The sequence below is a fragment of the Perna viridis genome, chromosome 10 (assembly GCF_037379345.1).
Source record: "Perna viridis isolate PV_CMFRI_1.1 ecotype Kerala chromosome 10, ASM3737934v1, whole genome shotgun sequence".
In the NCBI taxonomy this organism is placed as follows: Eukaryota; Metazoa; Mollusca; class Bivalvia; order Mytilida; family Mytilidae; genus Perna; species Perna viridis.
The window spans coordinates 40,294,229-40,317,807 of record NC_142454.1 but is presented as its reverse complement, the minus strand read 5'-3'; the positions used below and the strand labels follow the sequence as shown (position 1 = coordinate 40,317,807).

The following is a 23,579-nucleotide window of genomic DNA, read 5'->3' as shown; positions in this document are numbered from 1 at the left end:
TATTTTTTCTCAAAGTACTAATTTAAGTATAATGTTATATGTCAATCTAAATTATACATTGATATGCAATGATTATATAATATTTGGAGAATTATTTATTTTTTTGCTATTTCATTACCAAATCGTGAGAAATTTATTACTAATTATCCAGATATATTATTTTATTACTTTCGTTACATAATGTAAATGTTGTCGTTCTCCGAAGATAAGTTTAATCTGAAACAAACATAATACTTCTTGCATGTTTTATATTTATTTCATTAATTTATTTGCATTATTTTTTTTCTTTGTTGAAACAAATTTTAAAGTTTGCATCTTGCAGGTATTGGATTCATCAACTTCAAAAAGAATCACCATCACTTAGCTGGAAATGCTTTATTACAGACAAGCACATAGACATTAACATGTCAGCTCGTATATTTGTAATTCTTTCGTTGTATGTCCCTGTATTGCTTGTACATGCATCAAATTTGATAATTTGTCTAAATATCGGCAAAAAATACCGTTATATAATACTCCAGCAAAGAATCTGGCAAAATTTGATTCATTATTGGAAAGCCTACGTATTTTTATTTTTGATATTTCGTTTTAAATGTTATAGTAAACGGAATTTAACATGTGACTTTTCATATAACACTTGTTCTTAGGCGATACACATTTTATAGAATGTACTGTAGAAAACAAAATTAAGGGAGATAACATTATAATGTAATGTCTAACCGTCAAGAAGTATCAAAATTCAAAATGACACCAAAATACAATAGAAACTGTATTCTCCTAAAAGCGGATAGATTGGAATGAATAATTATACATTTCATCATATAGACCTAAAAGCAACTTAATAACAAAAATAAAATTGTGTAATGAACCATACATATTGTATTAATAAAAAAAACCATTATAAGACATATTATGACATGGGAAAAAAAACATATGCATGTTGTGTTCATATTTTTTTTTCAAATTTGGCACAGTGAAGAGATTTCAGTTAAATACCAAATTGATGAAAATAGGAAATCATTTTAAAATATTTTTTACGTTGAAAATAATACTATCGTTACATTTCGATTATCAAAATTTGTGAATAAAATTATTTACATAATATAACAAATGACTCACGATACCTCGTGAAATGTCGTGTTAATTGAGCTTATTATAAACCCATATTTAGAAAAATATCACATAATTTAAAAGGGAAATCAAATTAATAGACCCGTTGTTAAATTATGATTATGTGCCAATTTTTTTTAATTGCAGTGAAGTTTATGTTTATATCTCCTTAGTCTAGTACTTATACCGCGCTAAAATGGCAATACACCAATAATATATATTTCAGAAGTATTTTAATATAGGGTATACAAGTCTCATCGCTTGAATAGGTCCTGATCTACCATTCAAATGCATGGAAACGTTGTCATTTACAGCGCGATGAGTTCCGACAAAAATGACAAATTTTCTATACGATAAAAATGTTCCAAAAAACATTTATAGGAGATTTTTCACTGTAATGCAGAATGTTTCGAGATTACAGAGGTAAACAATAACATGCAAATCGGTACATTTTTCATCGAAAATGCAGTAAGGAAAATAAAACTGAAACGAGACTTTCAAAGTTTAACCCTTTATAAAAATGCCTCGATGAACAATGAATTAATTCTATTATGCAGCTAAATTTTATGAAATCAGAATCCGTGAAATATCTGAAAATGGTTTACAAAATAAAACATTAATCAACAATTAAATCGACAAGCATTTTACAATTAGCACGATTATTTAGCTATAAACAGTCAGACTTGTTCCAAATCAGTGACTAAACTGCGTGTACGAATTCGAGCAATCGATAAAAGAATTACTATACAAGTATAAGTAATTAAAGAATCGGTAAGGTGGTAAACTACTGACGATCTATATCGGTAATTCGGTGAATGGATGAAAAATGAAAACGTTAAATTTTTGCCAGAATATTTAAATCTACAGAGTTCCGTCATTTCTCTAATTGAGTTGCAGATTGATTTATTTATTTACCAGATAAACGGCAAGATCCTAAAGCTTTTATATTCATTCGGATGAATATATTGCCAAAAAAAAAGATTATACAATTTATCATATAAAAGTTTGCTTCGCTTGATTCAAAATGCGTTTAAACTTACTTTATCATATCAAATACCAAATTGATGTGCTAATAGATATTTAAGCTGAAAGTATAAAATTACATAACATAATGGCCCACTTGTTCTTTCATAATAATAACTAATATATTTTTTTAAATTTTATAAACTCCAATAATTTATTTTTCTGTTTTACATATTGATAATAGTTTTGAATACAGATCCGTGTAAGAATCTTGCACACTCTGAAGAATTATCGGAACACAAAAACACCCCCCAAAAAGGCTACATATTTTTATTTTTGTAATTAAGTTGTTTTATGGGTCTATACTATGAAATGTGTAATTGTTCATTCAAATCTGCCTGCTCTTAGGAGATAATCAACATTGAAAATCCAATGTATAAATGCGTCATTTACAGAGTTATCTCCCTTAATTTTGAAATTTTTTTTCTCTTAAGAACACGGGTAATATGAAAAACTGAATGTTAATTTCTGTTTACTATGGCAATTTAAACAAAATATCAAAAGTAAACATATGTAGGTTTTTTACCCATGAATCACATTTTGCATGATCCTTAGTTGGAGTGCTACTTAATATGTATCCCAACTTGATTCTATCATAGCCATGGCCTTAACAGAACAATTCACGAATGCATTAAGGAGGTAGACCTAGGATAAGGGACATAACTCTTACAAATCATTGGAACGTTTGTATTCAGCATTTAACATCAATCTCGATCATGCAAGCATCAAAGTAACTTGGACTGATTTCATTGTTTCAAAAGAAAGCTTGTTTGGCTTTGGTGAAATTGAGTAATTATGATACAAATATATCACTTATTCCCAGAGTTGTTTCCTTTACCTAGGTCTACCTCCAAAGTATACCATATTGCCCTGTACAAATACATGTAAAGTGAAACCTGGCTTAACCAAACCCTGAATAATCCAAACACTGTCTTACCTAGATACTTGTCGAATTCCCTTTACACCAATTTAAGGAGGTAGACCTGTGGTAAGGGATACAACTCTTACAAATCATTGGAACGTTTGTATTCAGCATTTAACATCAATTTCATGCAAGCATCATAGTAACTTGGACTGATTTCATTGTTTCAAATGAACGTTTGATAGGCTTTGGTGAAATTGAATATGATACAAACATAATTATCACTGATTCCAAGAGTTGTTTCCCTTACCCTAGGTCTACCTCCTGGAATATATTTTGAACCTTGGCAAGCCAAACACCTGTCTAAACCGAACCAATTACAAGGTCAAAGGTTTGGGTTTGACAGGTTTTAGTTTTGGTTTTCTTCTTCTTAACGTTCGCCATTACACTTGAATGCCAGTCTCCTCAACCAATCTGGCCGTCTTCTGTAGGTCTTCCACAGATCCATACAGTTTCTCTGTGATCTCTCTCTGTGCCAGGTGTAACTTGCACGTCTTCAGAAAGTGTTCTGTATTCTGCTCTGCTTCTCCACAAGGACACATTAGATGACGGTATGACCTTCAAAACTCTAGACAGATGTTGGTTGAGTCTGTTGTGTCCTGTCATGAGCCTGAAGATTGTAGTTTGCTCAAATCTGGTTTGGCTTTGACTGGTTTTACTGTATGTGAAAATTCAGAAGCGCCGTTTGCTCATTTACTTTTGTTATTAAGTGCGGCCGCCGTGTTATTTTAGTTATTTCATGTTCTTTGTTGCGTATGTGTCTATATTTTCTTTTTCTGGTCTTTGTCCCTGGATTGCGTTCTCATGTATAAACGTTCTGTGATCCTTTTCACAAAAAATTCGTTAGTGTAAAATTAGCCGTAAGTTATGACGTCACAATACTTTGATTTACTATGACTTTATAACTTACGACTAATTTTACACTTACGATTTTTTGTGAAAAGGACCACTGATTTAGTTTTCCTTGATTTTCTTAAAATTGGATCTCAGTCCAAGCTACACGCACTACAAAAAGTAGTATCAACAGTTGTTCCGTCAGGTATATATATCTTGAATGTGCAACTTTCAAAACAAGAACTTCCAAAGCTTGTAAATTACAAATGAAAATTATGTAAACGCTTGCCTTTACACCCACCTGTGCTCATAAGTGATGCTATTTTACCATCTAATAAGATATAAATCTTATATTTATTAAGAATGTTTTTGTACGAGTCAGGCAAATACCGTAAAATCAAACACATAGATGTACATGCATAAATGTGAAAGACCCAGCTATCTGTCAATACCGTTTTCCTTTCTACTGATTTTCGTTTTGAAATGAACAAAAAACTTGATATCTTTAAGTAGCACTCCAGCTAAGAATCATGCAAAATGTGATTCATGCTTAGATAGCCTACATATTTTTATTTTTGATATTTTGTTTAAAATGCTTTAGTAAACAAAAATTTAAAATTTGGTTTTTCGTATAACCCAAGCTCATAAGATAAAAATTGTATAGAATACACTGTAGAATTCAAAATTAAGAGAGATAACTCTGTAAATGACAATCAAATACAATAGAATCTACTGGATTTTCAATGTTGATTATCTCCTAAGAGCAGGCAGATTTGAATGAATAAGTACACATTTCATAGTATAGACCAATAAAACGATTTAATTACAAAAACAAAAATATGTAGCCTTTTTTTAGGTGTATCACATTTTTCAGATTTTGCATGATTCTTACAAAGATAGCTACTTAACATTTCTGAAACGGGAAAATTGAATAAAATTTTAGGAAATTGTTACTTTTAGCGGAGTTATTTTCCCCTGAATTGTTCATTTGCAAGTAATTTCAAAACATATAATAAAAGATTTTATCCAAAAAAATATCAGAAGCCGGACCTAATTTTCCCTGTAAAAATAATGAGGATACACTGTTACAAGGTAGTAAATGAACACATCGCCTGATTCTTAAAATGATTATCCTGTCTCCAAGTGTATTATAAAAGCTAAGTAGAGTTGGTAAATTAAATTATTTTCGCAAATCGAGCTCGTTGGTAACATACAGTTTATTGGTGCTCATATAAATCTGTCACTATTACATACATATCTAATATTAACATAATTTTCATTCTACTAACATCGCTTGTTCCGTTGTAGTATGTCAATATGATGTCATGTTGTAGGAAACGTATTACCTACAAGAAAAGTCTTTTTGTCAATCAGATCTATGTTCTGTACATAAACAGCAGAGAAGGGCGGATCCAGAAGTTTATAAAAGAGAGGTGGTGGGTTCCAGTCCATCATTTGATTAATCTTTGTCGGTCGCACTTGGTACAACAGTAACAAATTAAAATTCCAACAAAAGGGGGTGGGGTGCTTGAAGGGGAAAGTGCAGTACGGGAACAGGTTTGTTTCTTATATACAGCATGTACATGTTTCTCAATGTATGCATTTTTATTTTCCAAGTAATTTTATAAAAAAAGTCGTAGTGCATCGTAATTTAATGGATAAAAATCAAACCTGTAATATAATAAAAAAAATAAGTATTTGTTTTGTGCACAGGAGCTTGTTCCCATTATCAAATATGAAGCCCGACCATGTACGTAAACATGTTTTATACTAATTGGGATGGAAATTTGATAGAGGAAGCAAGCTCCCCGTTTGCCGCTGGAAATTCTCTCAACAGAAAATTGCTATGCACATCGCAATTATTATTTAATGCATTTAAAGAGCTGTGAAGAAAGTTATAACATATGGAATTGTATATAAGAACTGGATAAGACCAAAGACAAAATGCATCTAAAAATCTAACTTATGGCTGTGAAAACTTTGAAAGCTCACAGGAGGAATAATTTTTAGGCGATTGCGTGAGATCCCCTTACATTTGAATCACCTTCGTTTTTTAAATGGACATACGTGGGAAATCTAATCGGTCTCAAATCTAATATATTTTCATCGAGCAAATTAAAAAGTTTTATTAAATGTAATATATTTCATAAATGCGTTATACAAGTCCGCATTGTGCAGCACTAAATTTAGCTCTGTATTATATAGCCAGCTGCGTGACAACAAACAATTATTACTATATTAATTTTACCCTGAATTATGTTAGTTCAAAATGCATATTGCAAAATAGATGGGCCATAGATAAAACAATCTTATTCATTCATAAGTTCCTAGGAGCAAGGCCATATTTCTAATGCATAAACTGTTAGAGATACAACGATTGAGTGTGTCATCGAGTCCGTGACATGAATCCCTAGATAGTGTCAACAAAAAATGACTGCTAAAAATGAACGATGATACCCCGTATCCCGTGACACTTAGGATAAACTTTTATTCACATTAAAATGCACCTTTTGTACATATTTTATGTGCTTAAATTGATAATAAGCCTAAGAACGGTAAAATAGAATTTGGAAAATAAGACTTTTCTCTATATAGAGATATTGTAGGTCAGTTATTGGGTATGTCCTACATTCTATATCCTTATGAAAATTAAAGGCTTTATTACTTTAAGTCGGAAAAACAGTCGCACCGTTTTGTTCTCTCAGAGGGGACGACCATTTGATTCTGAGGAGAGTCTGACAGTTTTGATTGGGACAGAATATTAATCAGAATATCAGTTTTCAAATGCTATACGGTTAGATTATTTATTTTCATTATGACTTAAGAATCTGAATATCAGTTTTCAAATGCTATACGGATAGATTATTTATTTTCATTATAACTTAAGAATTTGGAGGCATTTTCATTAGCTCACCTGGTCAAAGGCCAAGTGAGCTTATGCCATCACTTGGCGTCCGTCGTCGTCGTCGTGGAAAAATTTTTAAAAAATTATCTTCTCTGAAACTACTGGACTGACAGGTTTTAAACTTGGCATGATTGTTCCTTAGGGTGTTCTGCACAAAATGACCGTTGGGATTGTTGATTCATGAAAAAACATGACCGCCGTTTCTAAAAATAGAACATAGGGGTCAGATGGCAGTTTTTTTTGCAAATAACTCAAAAACCATTGCCTTTAGCAAATTTCTGGCATTGGGTAAAAGTGTTAAGCATCATGAGAAGGACCGATGCCGAAATTTTCAAAACCATTCATTGACTAATGTAGGAGTTACGACCCCCTGAAACAGTTTTTGTTGTTTTGTTTGTTTGTTTTTTTTTATGTACAACTTTGAAAATCTTCTTCCCTAAAACTATTTAAGATCATTGAATGAAAATAAGCATAATAGTTCTTTAGTGTATTGTGCTCAAAATGACTGTTGTAATTTTTAATCCATGAATACATATGGCTGCCTATACTAAAAATAGAACTTAGGGTTCATAAGACAGGTTTTTGAAAAACATTCAAAAATTGTTGCCTTTAGCAAAAATCTGGTTCAGGTCATAAAAATACTATGAAAAGCATTTCCTGCATTTGACAATTTAGTTGATTTTAACTTAGCCTGTCTCATTCCACAAGTTTTTCAATAAGCAAATGGTTAACCAGGTGAGCGATTCAGGCTCTCTTGAGCCTCTAGTTTTCTAGGTAGTGGAGGTCAAATTAGATACTTATTAACAAAAAAAGCATCCCTCTTTAATCAAATGTCGTCCTCTATGTAGTACAATAAAGAAACGGTACCTGTGCTTTGGCCCAGTACAAAACTTTGTTTTTGAGAAGACAATCTCTTTCTGATAAATGAATCAAGAAGTGCGATAGAACGCAATACACGAATATTTAAATAAATTTCATATGACCCTGAACTTTAACAAAGACTACTACAACGTAAACAAATATATCACAAACAATTGTAGTTATCAGATGGAGACTGTCTTCCTTCACATTGTTACCTATTTTTCTTTCATTTCCATCTCATTATCGATATTTTCATCTTTTTCCGATATCTTTATTTTACCCCAACATTCTTCATTATCTTGATAAAAGTACCACTGCGTCCTGTCTCCGAAGTAGGCTATCTGGCCTTTATTGTGTCACCCATTTTGGTATTGTATGTACAGGTGCAGACACAATAGGCATTTTATTGTATTCAACTTACAGGTAGTCGTCATAAAATAAAAATTAAGTTTTAGGCAGACATTTAACAGATTATCTCCCCTGCATTTTAAATACTTTTTGTATGAAATTAATTCTTCTGGTGTCTGAAAATATTCACATTATTTTCATTTAATGTGTCTAGTTATGAGATTAGTTCATTTCTAAGTTTTATAGCTTTATGTATCCGTCGGTTTCTGTAACGATCAGGCAGTGGGTGAAACATGGTGTGAACATAGCTACCACTTCGACAGTGTTATTTCACTATTTGTGCCATTCGAACATGATTTGCTATATCATGTTGGTAATTAGTTGTATTAAGAGGGAGTCCATGCAAAAATCAGGCAGTGGGTGGCACATTTTGTTTCAAAAAAATTATCCATTTTGTATCACAAATGCATCCTTTCTCAAAGTTGAATGTCGGTTTTTTGATTATGGTTAAGGAGGATTAAATTACATGTACATGGAAAGCATTGAAATCCATTTAAGAAATGGAGAGAGTAAAATTGGTTGCTTTGTTAGGGAACTTTAAAATCCATTTTCACAGCCATCCATTGTCGATTTAAAACTAACTTAATACTTTCTGACATGCATATGATATATGAATTACATTGGAACAAAAAGAAAATAGTGTGATAGTGTTTACCATCTACCACCCATATCACATGATTTGCCTTTTTTTGCATGGATAGTCTCTTAAATTGAATTGCACCGAATGGGCACTTCAGGGGCAGTTACATGTAAATCTGTCCTATTGCATTCGGATGAAAGATTCAAATATATCCAATATTGCAGAGATCAGATAGTTGTCCTTTCAAAAAGAGTTGTTGAAAGATCGACGGGTTTTATACATGGATATCTCAGATTTTCGCCATTTTGTCTGATTCTTACAAATACTTGTACTTGAGGACAATGTAATAAGTGAATAACAATCCTTCAATCGGAACATCGTTTATTACATTTCTACGGTGTCAATTATGGCCTTTAATGTCGATTTCACTACATGGAAAGTGAGGCCCCATACTTTGAAACGGGTAATACATGGCAGTCAAAAAATACTTTTTTATGACTTAACATTATGCAAAATGCATTTCTGTCTGAAATAAAAATTGACAGAAAAGCGTTTAAAACCTCTATAATCACGAAATAGATAGGACAGCTCTTTAAAAGATATGGTCCTTTAAAATTCTATTTCACAATTAGTAATATAGCTTTCTTTAATTACGATAACACGGTTTATGAAGTTACTTCAAAAGTTTACTTAAAGGCTCCACTCGTTTGTTTGTAACGTTTCCTCACATCCTAATTACCAGACAGAGGATTCAGACAAAATGCTGATTCAGCGTGTTGCATAATTTATCAAGAATTCTTTGAAGTGTTTAAATATTTTGTATATGCTATGCATATCACTGCATGAGGAAACCACGAGCATGGAACTTGGCACCTAATAGTGTCTGAAATATATCGAACACTAGCATTTAATTTCAAAGAGAATAGGTACATGTGAAGAAGAGATTTTTCCCACAAGCCCACGTGCATAAGCCTAAAAGCACGTGCAACCGACAGCAAGGTGATGCCAGAATTAATATCCGTCTTTCGCTTATTGATACACGCGGTAGACGTTCCTGAAGCACTGATACAACTTGCAAAATGCATTGAATTTTTTGTATGGGCATATAGAAAAGATGGACTGGTAATCCGTTATATGCATGGTCGAAAATAAAGTTTCAAACTTTGAAGTGTTATTAGTATATTCATCAATTGTTTGTATAGCAAGTGAAAGCATTGTATTTTATTCTGTTCAGTCACGAATTTCCACTAAACCATTCTCGCTTGTCAAGCAAATTAGAAGAGAAAGATATCTTCGTCTAAAATTATGTAGAGTGAAAGTGTCACAATGATACGCCATGAAATGTTTGAACTACCAGCTTATGTGTGAATTGACCTTCTTTACCGACATTTGTTCAACCTGTCGGAAATACAACGTTTTGGAAAAACCATTTAAATTTGTTTGTGGATATATTTTGTTCTTTCTGGATCTTTTATTCGAAGCTGTAATTTTTGTCCAGGTATCTTATTTGTCACCTACATGTAAATATTATTATTACAAACTTGGGTTCTTCTCCTGCCTTTTTATTTGAACTTTAATTTGCACCTCCCTTTTTAAAATGTCTAGATGAAATGGTTGCTATATACGTCATATGAACCAAGGTCGTGAATATTTAGTTCAAGGTGAAAAGCTGTTACTGGTTTACTTCTGTTTCAACTTTAATACGCATGTCCCAAATTTTTAGTCATCAACCTCCACGTCTGTCTGTCTACCAATTCATGCCATAACTTTAGATACATGTAAGTCATGGTTCGTTCTTTTGCGTGTTTTTTTCGACAAGAAACGACAGGTACCAATGTAATCAAGGGAACCAGGATACTAGAATCTTTGGTTACTTGAACAATTTCTTCATTTATATTTTTACAGGATGAAATGGGTTGGTAGTCTTCTAGTATGGAGTATAGTACTGAGCTCTACAACCGGAAGGAAGAACTATAATTATCATACTTACAGTCCCGTATATCAATATTCTAAATATAGAAACATAAGAGCGATACGACAAATAACAGACGACACGATGGTTGCAGACCAGGCATACCCTGGGTAAGTAACTAATAGACCCTTTTGTGGTTAGTTGGTCGCGGCATGCTCGATACACACTTCCGCGAAGTAGGATTTGGGTAGAACAAAAGAATTTTCCTCGCATGCTCTACGCATGCTCAACGACTAGCCCACCGTTCACACAAAAGGGTATTTTTTGTTTTAGCTTCTACTACAAAGCATGATGCAAACATATTTGCCGGTCTGTATGCCCGTGTGCCTGCCTCTCTGCCATACATTCCTACCTCGAGCTGTGTTTTGCGTTATTTTTTACTATGAAAGGGATTTTGAGTATCAAGTTATGAACTGCAGAAACTGTATCGAAATGACATTTAGTAAACATTTCATGGTACTCAACGTTACAAGAATTTCAAAATTACGCTACGCCAGTTTTTATTTTTTGTTGTCACTATTTATATAGCCAATTCCCACGTGGTAATATTCATACGTATTTACTTACTAGGTATTATACCCCACCCATGCATGATTGTTCATTTACCTAAATTGACCTACTGACTTTGAGACAGATGAGAACTAAACGAATTCACTCATATTATCTCGTCTGGTTCTTCTCAAATTCTAAGTAGAAATACGGCAAAATAGAGTATAAATAATGTTTGTAGTCGACATTTTATAACCGAAGTAATACTCAGCCTTAAATTTTCCTCTTAATGTATTAGCAACTTCAAAGCAGTACTTCAAAAGAGCAATCTAAGTAAGGTTGTTTCTTTCATTTAATTAGCAAACAGTGTTCAGTGTAGGTATAGTTGTCAATCTACAAACACAACATAGATTTATCTTCCTTAGATGAACTATGAATGATGTCTAATGGTCTCAGTATCGTATTAATTTTCCCATAGACTTCTGTAGTGAAGTGCATATTTTTAGGATTTTTAAAAAAAATATGTAAATTGATTCAATAAAACTTTCACTTATGTAGCATTTCTAAGGACATGTGACAAAATAATTTCCCACAAAGAAAATAGGGTGAGTCCTCGAAGATCGGACAGAAAAATAGCCTTGAACTATAAATATCCATTTTCCCTACTTTCACTTTCGTTTTGCACTCACCAAACCAACCTTTTCAGTGGAACATTTTTATGTTATTATGTTAGATTTTCTTTTTTAAAAAGTTCTTCATCTTACAGTGTGATGTTTGCTCTATTTCATAGGTTATTGTTCATATTTTATGACAAAACATTAGTTTGTAGAGAGGCAAAAAGAAAATGCACTATATTTTTATTGCATCCATGTTTTGACGTACACCCGCTCAGGGATATGCAATACGATACTGGTATCTAATTCAAAATATTGATGAAATGGATGAGTTTATTAGACTAAGTCACCGTAAACATGATATATGAAACAATACTTACGGACGTCTAGACAGAGATAATAGAAATATATTCTAAACAAGAATGTATACATATATCAAAATGGCAAAGAATTATGAGATAGCAGATTCAGATTATGATCCAAAAGATCTTTTTTTGCTGCAGTTTTAGGGTGAATCAGGACGCTTACCCTACCGATGCAACTTGTTCGTGCTCCCAGTTTTTAGTGGAGTCCGAGTTGTTCATTTGCTTTTGTTACTTTGTATGTATAATTTTAGTTACTTTATGTTCTTTGTTGTGTATGTCTGCTTTCCATGTCTGGTCTTTGTCCCTGGATTACATTCCTTTGATTACCGCTATAACCTTGGTTCCCTTGATTACTCTCTTATATGTTGTGGACCCAAAAAAGAGTGTGCCGGTGCCTCTCCCCCCCCCCCCAAACAAAAAAAAAGAGAAAAACATTATTTCGTCTTTCACAAAAAAGTACCCAAACTTCTTCTTGCCTTGCCTCGCGGCATTTTCTACATAGGCCATCCTTTCCTAAAGTCTTGAGTACACACCTGAATATTATTAAAATAGTATTTCCTGTATCGCTGAATATTTAGAACTGGTCATTTAGATAGCTTTTAAAAACTATAATATTACATGTATTTGTGTGTAGCTGAAAACAAAATTTTGTTTGGTCGGAGAAATTTTTTTTTAAAATCGCGATTTAAATTTGATACTCGGCTATGAAGCCAACATGTACAAGTACTATTCTGTTTTAAAATTAGAAGCCCAGACTCACAATTTCAATAAGTACCTAATCCAAATGAACTACTCTATACATGCACAATTTTCAATTTACATTTTAAAATTATAGGGTTTCATATATTGTAGGAGTATTTTCTTCCTTTACTTCAGAGTTTGAAACCGTTCCCTCCCTCAAATCCACAAGAATGTCCAAAAAATTGAAAAGATTACCAAGTTTCCTTTATGACCCCATGAAATATGCAGTATCGTGTGACGCAATTGTCGGTATAGGTCGCGCAGGGCTACACCGTTCATTCCGTGCGACTTGTCAAATTTGTTAATCATATGCGTTTTTTTTGCACAAATTGAATGTGCACTGTATTAGTACAAACAATTAGTGATGGTCCGTGAATCTTTCATGTTATTTTGTTCTAGTGGAGTAAACACCCTTATTAGTACCAAGATCATCGAGGAGATTGGTAATCAACACCTCAAATATGCAAATGAATACATATATTTTGTCAAAGATTATAATCAAGAAATGAATATGTCTTATTCAGTAGAAAGGTGTCAAATTTTACAATCTCTCCTTACAAACGAGCTAGATTTGCCGATAAGTAAAATTTTGAAAAAAATAATTTATTATGACCCCATTTCCTGTCAAAGATAACCAGGATGTTTAATGTTTACAATAGTATTTGGTTAATTATAAATGGGTTGAGATTTTCCGGATAGCCCTGATCACAAATGAAAGAGTTAATGCTGCGAACAAAATGACTGTACTAGAACAGTATATATTTCAAAGACATTGTAAAACCCGCCTTTACAGAATCAAGGGTGCACCAAAACACCCTTGTAAACAAGTTTGTTTAAAAAATTAAATTTTATTTAAATCGATATTGAACCTACCGACCATGGGTGAGCTATTGTCTGTTCAAACTTCACAAAATAATCTATTTCAGAAAGTTTCGGTTTACTAAGTTTTCACTGTTACATTAGGGTACAGTACCCTTTGAAAACTGGGTTTAAAACTCTAGTGCACAATATATTTTAGCTTCTTTTACATTTGAAGGTTTCTCAGATTAGTACCACGTGTATGGTTTCGTGTATTTGGGTTGCGAATGAGGGTTATAATTGTAGACCATTTAATTTTTACTCTAAGATCGCTATCCGTAAACGATCTCTTTTTTTTTTTGTAACGTTAGATTCTTCCTAAGCAAATGGTCGTCTGAAAGGAAATTAATGCTCTCAACAAAAACTTTTATAAAGACAATTATACATCTATTTGTGCCGCTATTGGGAAGCACTTGCTACAGTGACGGGGTGATCAATTGATTTTTGGATAACTAAAGTAGTGGGGCTTGGAAGAATATTTTGACTCAGACCATGCATTTTCAATTAATCATTTTGATCTTGAAGATGGGAGAATCATAATAGGATAATCAGTTGGTTATTATGAAGGACCAAAATATGATGATGAGTGCCGAAGAACGCCTAGATTTAACTTGTTTCGCGCACGAGTTAAATCTTAATGCGTTCTTGGCACGATTGAACATATTTTGGTTCAATCACGATTGAATCACGGTAATCAGTTGATTACAGTACAAAATTTCTCCATTATTGATGGATTGATATTTTGACGTTTTGCATGTATGACATTTTGGCGGGAAAAGTCCGAGAGTGAAATTACCGAATTTATTTCACAGTGTGAATTATCGAAAATAATTCGGTAAACCACTGCTATTTACATGTATATAATAAAAATAATTAAAAATAATCTTTGTTTCCTGTTTTAACTCTGACATATATACAATGGACTTGTAATATTACGCATTTGAAATGTCCCATTGTTGCTGCTGATAATCGAATCACCCTAAATCACCTAGAATAAGAACTTTATATAGATCCCATTCGGTGATACACCCCGCTCCTCTCCCTAGAAGCCGTATAGTAAAACCCCTGGAGTCAGTCAGATGGAAAGACAAAATGTGTTCAATTTTTTTTTATTAAATTCCGGATCCAAATGGGAATATAAAAAGGAGTTGACTGAAAAAACAATAGTCGTGTAGAAATTTTTATATTTTTTGATGGAATATACTAAGAGGCATGTGAATATTTCTAGCAAAAAGATTCAGAGTCTGATAAGTCATAGGTCAAATCTTTAATTTCTTGCCGTTCCCACAACACCTCCTTTTAAAATAATCAAAATTTAACAGTGTGTAATATTGTGCACTACCAGGTGGTCGCCATTTTATAGACTTATACATAGATTTCAATGGTACTTAGGATTGAATGGTTGTTTCGATTATTATCTAAATTGGGGAAGACTTTTATGATAACGACTCGTTTATGATAAGGACTCTTTTTGAAGTTTTTTGGGATCAAGGTCGGGAAAAAGGTAACAAAACACATTATATTCGTACATTTACGTCACTGTTCTCGACGTGTGAATCTTGCAGTGGTTTTAATTGTAACGCCAACTGATTGCTTGATTAAACAATTGTTGTTCAACGCTCATTATTTGTGAATGAAACTGACAATCATGACAGAGATGTCAAATTTACTTATACCTGCAGCTGATATTTCTAACGGTAATATGATTCTAACTACATATACATGTAGAGCCAGAAAATCGGAGAGATCACTCATCTGGAATATTCGTTCGTCACACAAAGAATGGTAAAGGTCGGTTTGTCTACATCTATATTATTTATTTATTTTTTAACGACCCATGTTGAGTACATCACTTATTATACTAACTGAAGAGATACTATGGTTTCTACTTTCTCCTTTGGAAGAGAGAAATTATTCATTAATTTTGTCCTTTGAGTTTTTGTACTTATCTAGCTTGCGTTGATTTTAAAAGTCCTAAAGACATCTTAACATATTTAAATGCAAATTGTAGAAGCCAGCATCATATTTAAAGCGGAACTCCGATTTGCACTCTCAGCACAATGATTCCCAATGTTAACTTGCTGAACTAGACTTTATAATTACAGTAAATAGATAATAACAGTAATGTGTATTTAAAACTTTGAATTCAGTTATCCTGTCAATTATAATTAAATGCTTATAATATGAGTAGCTGTTCATACACTTTAAGTATTTCTCAGGCACGGATTTAAGGAAAGGCAGACCAGTGCATGACCCCCAACCCCTCCCATTTCCCCTCCCCCCCCCCAAAAAAAAAAAAAAATTGGGAATTTCACACATAATTTTGCTTAATATTTTGATTTACCAGAAATTCTAACACTAAAAATATCTTGATTCGCATCGCCCGGCCATATTATATTTGCGTCACCCTTAACCAAAAATCCTAGATCCGCTCCTGTTTCTACTTTGCTCTTTGCTATCTCACTTGTTTTTTTGTTTGTTTGTTGGGGTTTAACGTCCGAGCAGCAATATTTCAGCTATATTCAGACAATGAACATGAAATGGATGATAAAATGAACATGAAATGATAAAAAAAGGATGGGTCACAAGGACAACAGGGTCGACAAATTTTGATTGCCACTAGAAAAAGGGGGATGGGTAAGGACGGGCAATTTAGCCTCCTGTGGCGGAGCGCAAATGTTCCTAGTCCTATCGAATACCACAGCAGGGTTCTTTAACGTGCGAGGAACGTGGCATCTTTCCCAACACGGTGCACCACTATGGTTTGCGGTCAGGTTTTCCGTATTATAGCCTGACAACCCCAGCATGTAACATGCCAGGGGTACCCCATTCCACAACTGGGGCACACATCCCAGTTGCTCTGTGGGCAGAGCGCCTGACCCCCGGCTAGGTTTCTGAGCACTATTTTGTCGCCTTTTACGACAAGCTTAGCGCTGCTGCAGGCCTATTCTTTTAAACACCCGGACCTGCACGGGGAGCTATCTCACTTGTAAAAGTTGAGTTAATCAATAGGAGTTCTGTAAGCCGCAATTTCCAGGACTGCTCAGACAGAACAGGTGTTAATTTGCCATTCACGCTCAATTGTGCGTGGCAAACAAAATGTTGCAGTCTGCGGTGTAAGTTGCTTAAGGTCACCCGAGATCATTGATTCTATCATTACAGACTGTCTGGAGTTTATAGACAATAATCATGTAGTTACATGCATTTCCCATAAAAATTAATATTAAGGTCACTAAGTGCAATGTAAGAACGTTAAGGTAATAAAGTTTGAACCGGCTTATGTGAATCATTTTATTTTGACTAAAAATATTTTCTACTCTACACGAACATGTTCATAGTGGACTTTACACGTGGGACTTTACACGTGGGACTTCAATCGATGATTTAGTTTTAGAGGGGCCGCGGGAAACTGGTGGTCAGAAATTGGGTAAAGATGATAAAATCTGGAACACTACCCCTTTCCGGAATTTCTGAATCCGCCTCTGGATTATCTGTTTTCGGTACAGTGTATTGTTGGGAGTTTTATGTTTAGCTTTGTAATTCCACTTCAAAGTTATACTGTTATAACTTCGTTTGTCTCAATTTGTTTAACCTGCATTTCCTCCTATGCAAAATATACTTTCATGAGGTGTTTAGCACCCTACAGTAAAACTTTTTTTCCATGAATTTTTAGATTCTTTTTTACCTGAGATCATAAGAAAAAGTCCTAAAACCGTAAATCTTTAACCTGCTCCTGGGTATAATATTGCGACATGTTCGATATCGTAAACAAATTGCTGTAATCATAACAATCCGATGTTGCTATTCAGTATGTAAATCTGCCCTTGCCTTCCACAAATGACAGGAGGAAACTCCCTTTTCTGGTTCCGTTTTTATGCCCCAATTGCACTTGACCTTGAAATTAATTAATGGGCGATACACTCGGCCTCCAACCAGATACATGGTACATATAATTGTCTAGATAATCATATAAATGCATTGATTGGGAAACATATGTCAATTTACGTAGGATGCAATTTCCTGATTTGTTTAAAGTGTGTCTCAACAATATAAAGTGTTTTTTTTTTAATTGTACAGTTGTTTTTTTAAATCACGTGTATACATTTCCATGTCTTTGTAAAATTGTTTAATAGCTTATAATGCTATATGAGCAAGGAAAATAAATTATGGAGGTAGACCTAGGGTAAGGGACACAACTCTTAAAATCATTGGAACGTTTGTATTCAACACTTTACATCAATCTTATGTAAGCATCTAATTAACTTTGATTCATTTAATTCTGCTTCAAACCAAAGCTTGAGAGGCTTTTGTGAAATTGAATATGATCCAAACATATCACTGATTTCATGAGCTATGTCCCTTACCCTAGGTCTACCTCCTTAATGCGATACTTTTTTGATTGATAATTTCAGGCCAAATGTATGCCAACTAAAAGAAGTGTATGGAACGGGAGAAAGATTCTACCAAGGGTGTACAGAGAGCAAGCCCAAACGAATCTGTGATAGGCCCACGTAGGTATTGACTTTTGTGACTTTTTGTAACATCATCGAATGAAAACCTCAGTGCAATGCCCAGAAAACGCGGAGTCAACATAAGCTATACATGTTTTCAAACACAATGCAAGTATCTTCAAATGATTTTATATTATCATCTGTATTCACATAAACAATGTACCAATAACATACAATTACACTGTTCCAAAATATATACATGTCCTACTCTTCTCAACTGATATACCCTCGCACTCTGTGCAACGCTTGCCAACTGAGATCACATGCATTTGTAGTAGGCTACGCTTGTTAACTGGGTTATGCATGTCAACTTTGATACTCAATGCAATTCAGCCCTAATACCTCCTTGTATATTTTCAGGTTTATGAGACCTACATGTTGCCCGGGTTATAGCAAAGATAAAGATGGCAAAGGCTGTCCAATAAGTGAGTAACCTAAAAGTGCGTGTGTGCAGGCGGTAGTTCATTCCTATTTATGCCAATGACTAAATTACTTTCTGCACCAGATACACCTCATGCAAATAGTATTTAGCTTTTGACATGGCAATATTTCATTGCAACTGTATGCTGAGTGACGTGTGCATCTGTTGTTAAACAAGCATGTTTACATATCAGATAACAGGTAGACAGACAATAATAATAAACCCCTGTTAGTCTGACAGGCCATTGATGCCTCAGGTCAATGGCGGGTTTCAAAATATGGTATGGATATTTTCCTCGGATCACTTGTCTGGTTGCACACTGTTGTGTAGATTGCATTTTTTTTTATATTTGTTTAATATCGATCCTGCAAATTGGATTGGTTCACAGACATAGTATTAATTCAAGTACAAATGCTAAATAAAGAACATAAAGAATAAATGGTATCGGTTATCTATTTATACAAAGTCAACTTTCCTTTCTATGTGATACTATTTTTAGCTTTTCAAGTGTATTCTTAGCCATTGTGGCCATTATACCGACTCTGGTGGGACACAACAGATTAAACAAAAGCCTCGAGCAGCGATTTGTTTCCCCGTCGAATACGATTAACTTTTCGAAGAATCTACGGCCCTCACCTTGATATTATTAACTACTATGAAGTTTCATTTTCTAATATTATAAACAGTTCCCATCTTTCTATTCCACCGGGAGTGAGCTGGCAGAACTTCTTATTTTTTCTGAAGCACATGAGCTAACCCTGTATATATTGCCGATCGGTTTAATCCTTTTTTTTTGTTGTGTATGACTTGATCTTTGTCTATTGTCTTTAGATAACCCCTCTTATTTTTGATTTTTTTTTTCAATGAAATTTCTCCATTTAAGTTTTACATATTCCACCCATCTCCTCTTGCATAATGTGTATTTTCTTTAACCTAAGGAATTTCATATTTTAAAATATCTGGAGTATCTATTTACAAAATCGAGTTTTCACATAGACCTACATGTATATTAAAGAGTAATCAAGGGAACCAAGGTTACAGCGGTAATCAAAAGAATGTAATCCAGGGACAAAGACCAGACATGGAAAACAGACATACAAAACAAAGAACATAAAGTAACTAAAATCATACATACAAAGTAACAATAGCAAATGAGCAACTCGGACTCCAATAAAAACTGGGAGCATGGACCAGGTGTGCCGGTATAACATCATAATAACAGATAAAACTTAATTGCTTTCAATTCCAACTAGTCCATTCCATATTATTGTCCATGCTTTACAATATACCATTAAAACAGATGATACGTTCAAGATAGTAGGATACCACACAAGAGTGTGCAGTTTCATTACAATAAAACATACCAGCTTTCACACTTCGTTTCCTATAAGAAGATAAAAGAGAGAACTTGATTGGTAATAATTGTCTCTCTGTCTTAAATCGGCATTTGCTTTCACTCTATGTCGACTACGACAGCTGAAGTTCTTGTTGAAAAAATGCAGATTATTCTGCCACGATGGTGTTACTAGAATTAATATGAAATAACTTGTGCTCGTTTGGATTTTTAACCACCTACAGGTCTTTTTTTATTAAAGTATGAATTATCAAACCAGACTGGAGTTAACAGATTTTTCTCTACATCAAAAACATACATGAAACAAATTGAGTTTTCTTTTGCAAAATCATTAGGGTGGGGTGTAGAGGTGCAATAACAGTTGTTATGGTCAAAAGAAAAAGACTTATCCAGGAAAACAGACTGGAACAATAAGCAACATATACGATTTAGAAGGAAAAAACGCATCAGAAAAACAAAACAAAATACACGTGTTTGAAGCGACCGTTGTCTACCAGAAGGTACATGCATGGAGCGAGTGCATTGGTAGGGAAAGTTCCTTTTAGAAAGGAGTTAGGTTAAGGATTATTTGACTCACTCTGGTAAACCAGTATTAGAGGTTAGTGAAATACGTTCATGTAGCTACAGGTTAAGTGTCAGTCTCTGTAAGAATCAGGCAGTGGGTGGAACATAGTAGGAAAAAACACCATTTTGAAAATTATTTGATTATTTGCACCATCGGAATCAAGGAAATAAGACAAGATTTTCCATATCACTTTGGTAACTTGAGTTATAATTTTATTGAACTGCACTGAAAATGAAAATTTCAAGGGCAGATAACTCTGTCAAAAACCTCATTTTCTAACTTTCTATTAAAAAAATTCTGACCAAATCCAGTGATGCAGAGATTATATAATGGGCTTTTCAATAAAGAAAACATCCTCGGGTGAAATTATATAGTCTGATCGGTGGGGTTTAAACATGCATGTTTTTGATTTTTACCATTTTGCCTGATTTTTAAAAAATACTTACACTTGAAATATTACAGGATGTAAAGACTACTATATGATAAAATAGTTTTCTCGTTTCAGCGAAACCCTTGACCAATATTGTAGATACTGCAGGAAAAAAGTTATTTTTAAACAAATTTAAATCTTTACTGACGAATACAGAGTTAGAAGAAAGCCTAAAGTTTGATGGAGCTTTCACAGCATTTATACCAATAGATTCAGCATTCCAAAATATTTCTTATGATGACAGGTACAACTTTTATTTTGTAGAATTTTTTCTTGAAATACGATCGAAAGGGAAGTAAGTCAAATTTAAATGAACAAAATTATTACGACACTTGAAAAAAAGATCATAATTTACAAATATTACCCAAAAAACCAGGGACTCTCCAATTATTTATTTTATTTGTTTTTAAATTATGTTAATATGTCACCAAAAAAATCAAAACAATTGGCATTTTTAAGAAAAAGAAACAAAATATAATAAAACTCCTTGATCACATTAAAATTTACTTGAGATTTTCCGATGAAAAAAATTATTGTAATGCAACACATTATCAAATAACCAGACCTGACATTGAGTAAAAGCACTTCCGGTTTAAGTTAGCGTGTATAATTTAAGTTATTATGAAAAAAGTTACCAAACACAGGTTCTATATTTCAATTTCAGAGAGAGACTTCATCCATGGGCATTTCACGCTCCTTCATTGGTTCATTATCACGTGGTCAAAGGTCGATACAATTATACCAAGTTTCATAGGAACCAGGAGATACCAACGCTATATTATGGAACGAAGAATGTTAGGCTCAACAAATATGCTTTTGGGGTAAGACTTAAGAGACTCCCGCGTAAAGAAAACACAGATTATATACTATCCTATTATCCAGAATTCATTATTATGCAAGATAGAACAGAAATGGTGGATGACTCAATATATGTAGAAAGTTTCATAACATATCAACAAAATTATGAACAGATAAAAAAGAGTTATTTCCCTTTATTTTAAAGTTTCTAGTGCTTTCTGTGTAATTTATTTCATTCTTACCTTTGCAGTGAATTAAAAACCAACATTCATATCTTTGGAGTCGAGAATTTGAGAATTTGGGAAACAAGGTAGTGTGAGGGATTCCAGGCCATCATTTCCTTATAATAACCAAGTAATTCACGGAACTTTTCCAAAATGTGTTCCAACTCCACCCCTTATCCTCCTTAATTCGCCACTGACATGCATTTGGCAACTGCCTAGTCGAAACTGATTGTGCAAAACATTCCAAATCCGCCCGTCTTTCAAGATGTATCAACACTGTAACAGTTAAAGTATTTGGTTCCACACTTGGTAACTAATGTCATTTACATGTACAGGTCATGACCACATACGTTTTAAATGTAAACATCCATAAAAAAATGTCGTATACATGTATATTATACATGTCTGAAAGCGACATGACTGCCACAAAAATAAATCTTGCAAGTTACTTATAAGCATAGAAACGTACATTTTGTTTTGTCATTGAAGGTTGTTACAGTAAACTGTGCCCGGATCATCATGCCAAACCAAGCAGCATCGAATGGTCTCATACATGTTATTGACAGGGTTAGTACTTTGAAAATTAAAGTAACAAAAACTTTCATTTTACATGTTTGCATTCTATGGCTTGATCGAATTGAAACTAGAACCACACCTGGTGGATTTGTAGGGTAAGCCTTCTCTGCTTCGTATAAATAAATATCCGATATGATTTTTCGGTAATAAGCTGTTATTGAGTGAATGTTTTTTTCGTATAATGCAATGGATGATAAAAAGAGTTGTCCACCTAAAAGGGGAGACCATCTGATTCTGTAGGGTACCTGGCAAATTTTGTGGAAGTTTGCGGGTCAGAAAATTTGTTTTCTACCAAATATGGCAAGCTTATTCATTTCTCTATTTCACTGTATTGTATATCTGGACAAGGTTCAGAAAATATATTTATTTTCTAGTAGGTGAAGGATAGAATATTTATTTTCAAAAACTAAAATCCCCTATCAGAATCAATGATCGTCCACTTTAGCATTATACGGGGAATGATTTATCAGAGGAAACATATACACAATATATATCGCATATTTTTATCTCTAATTTGCCATTTGGAATACTTTGAAGTTTAAGATGTTTTCTTGAAAAAGGAGAAAATATTATGAAATAACTTAAAATTTCTTTAATAATAAAAAGTTTTAGGTAAGTCGTTTGTTACCAATTCCAATTATAATAATTTTCAACTAAATTTCATAATTTCATAAGAGGTGTATATTCTAAATATGACGTCCTTTAAGATTTGGGACCACGTCTGTAGTTTATTTTGGATTGCTATATTGGGCGTGGTTTTTGTGTGTGTAAAATATTGCCTACCTTCAATCATGTAAACAAACACAATAACCTTCCGATGTGTATCAACTGTTTTCAATCATTTCAATATATATCGTGAATGAATATCAAATTCATATTTAATAAAAATAAAAGACCTTATGTTTTAGAAAAGTTACATTACATTCCGTAAAAAAATCACTTACATTTTTTTATTTAATCGTAGCACTCGCCACGTGCGCCATCATATATGAAAACAAACAATTGTCAATGAACGAAA

At 33.4% G+C, this 23,579-nt stretch overlaps 1 protein-coding gene across 2 annotated transcripts in view; it reads left to right on the top strand.

Moving 5' to 3' along the window:
* Positions 1–23,579, top strand: part of LOC148605761 (periostin-like) — a 38,799-nt gene that overhangs the window by 8,740 nt on the left and 6,480 nt on the right. Inside the window, exons 1-7 of one of the 2 annotated variants that reach the window (XM_088548250.1) lie at positions 9,579–10,141; positions 10,549–10,725; positions 18,095–18,193; positions 18,554–18,618; positions 21,039–21,207; positions 21,628–21,784; positions 22,475–22,552. In XM_088548250.1, coding sequence (XP_088404376.1) covers positions 10,550–10,725; positions 18,095–18,193; positions 18,554–18,618; positions 21,039–21,207; positions 21,628–21,784; positions 22,475–22,552 — 744 coding nt within the window. In that variant the 5' untranslated portion in view covers positions 9,579–10,141; position 10,549. Of the gene's footprint in view, positions 1–9,578; positions 10,142–10,548; positions 10,726–18,094; positions 18,194–18,553; positions 18,619–21,038; positions 21,208–21,627; positions 21,785–22,474; positions 22,553–23,579 lie in introns of those variants that run through there. The other variant, XM_088548249.1, reaches the window with a different exon arrangement.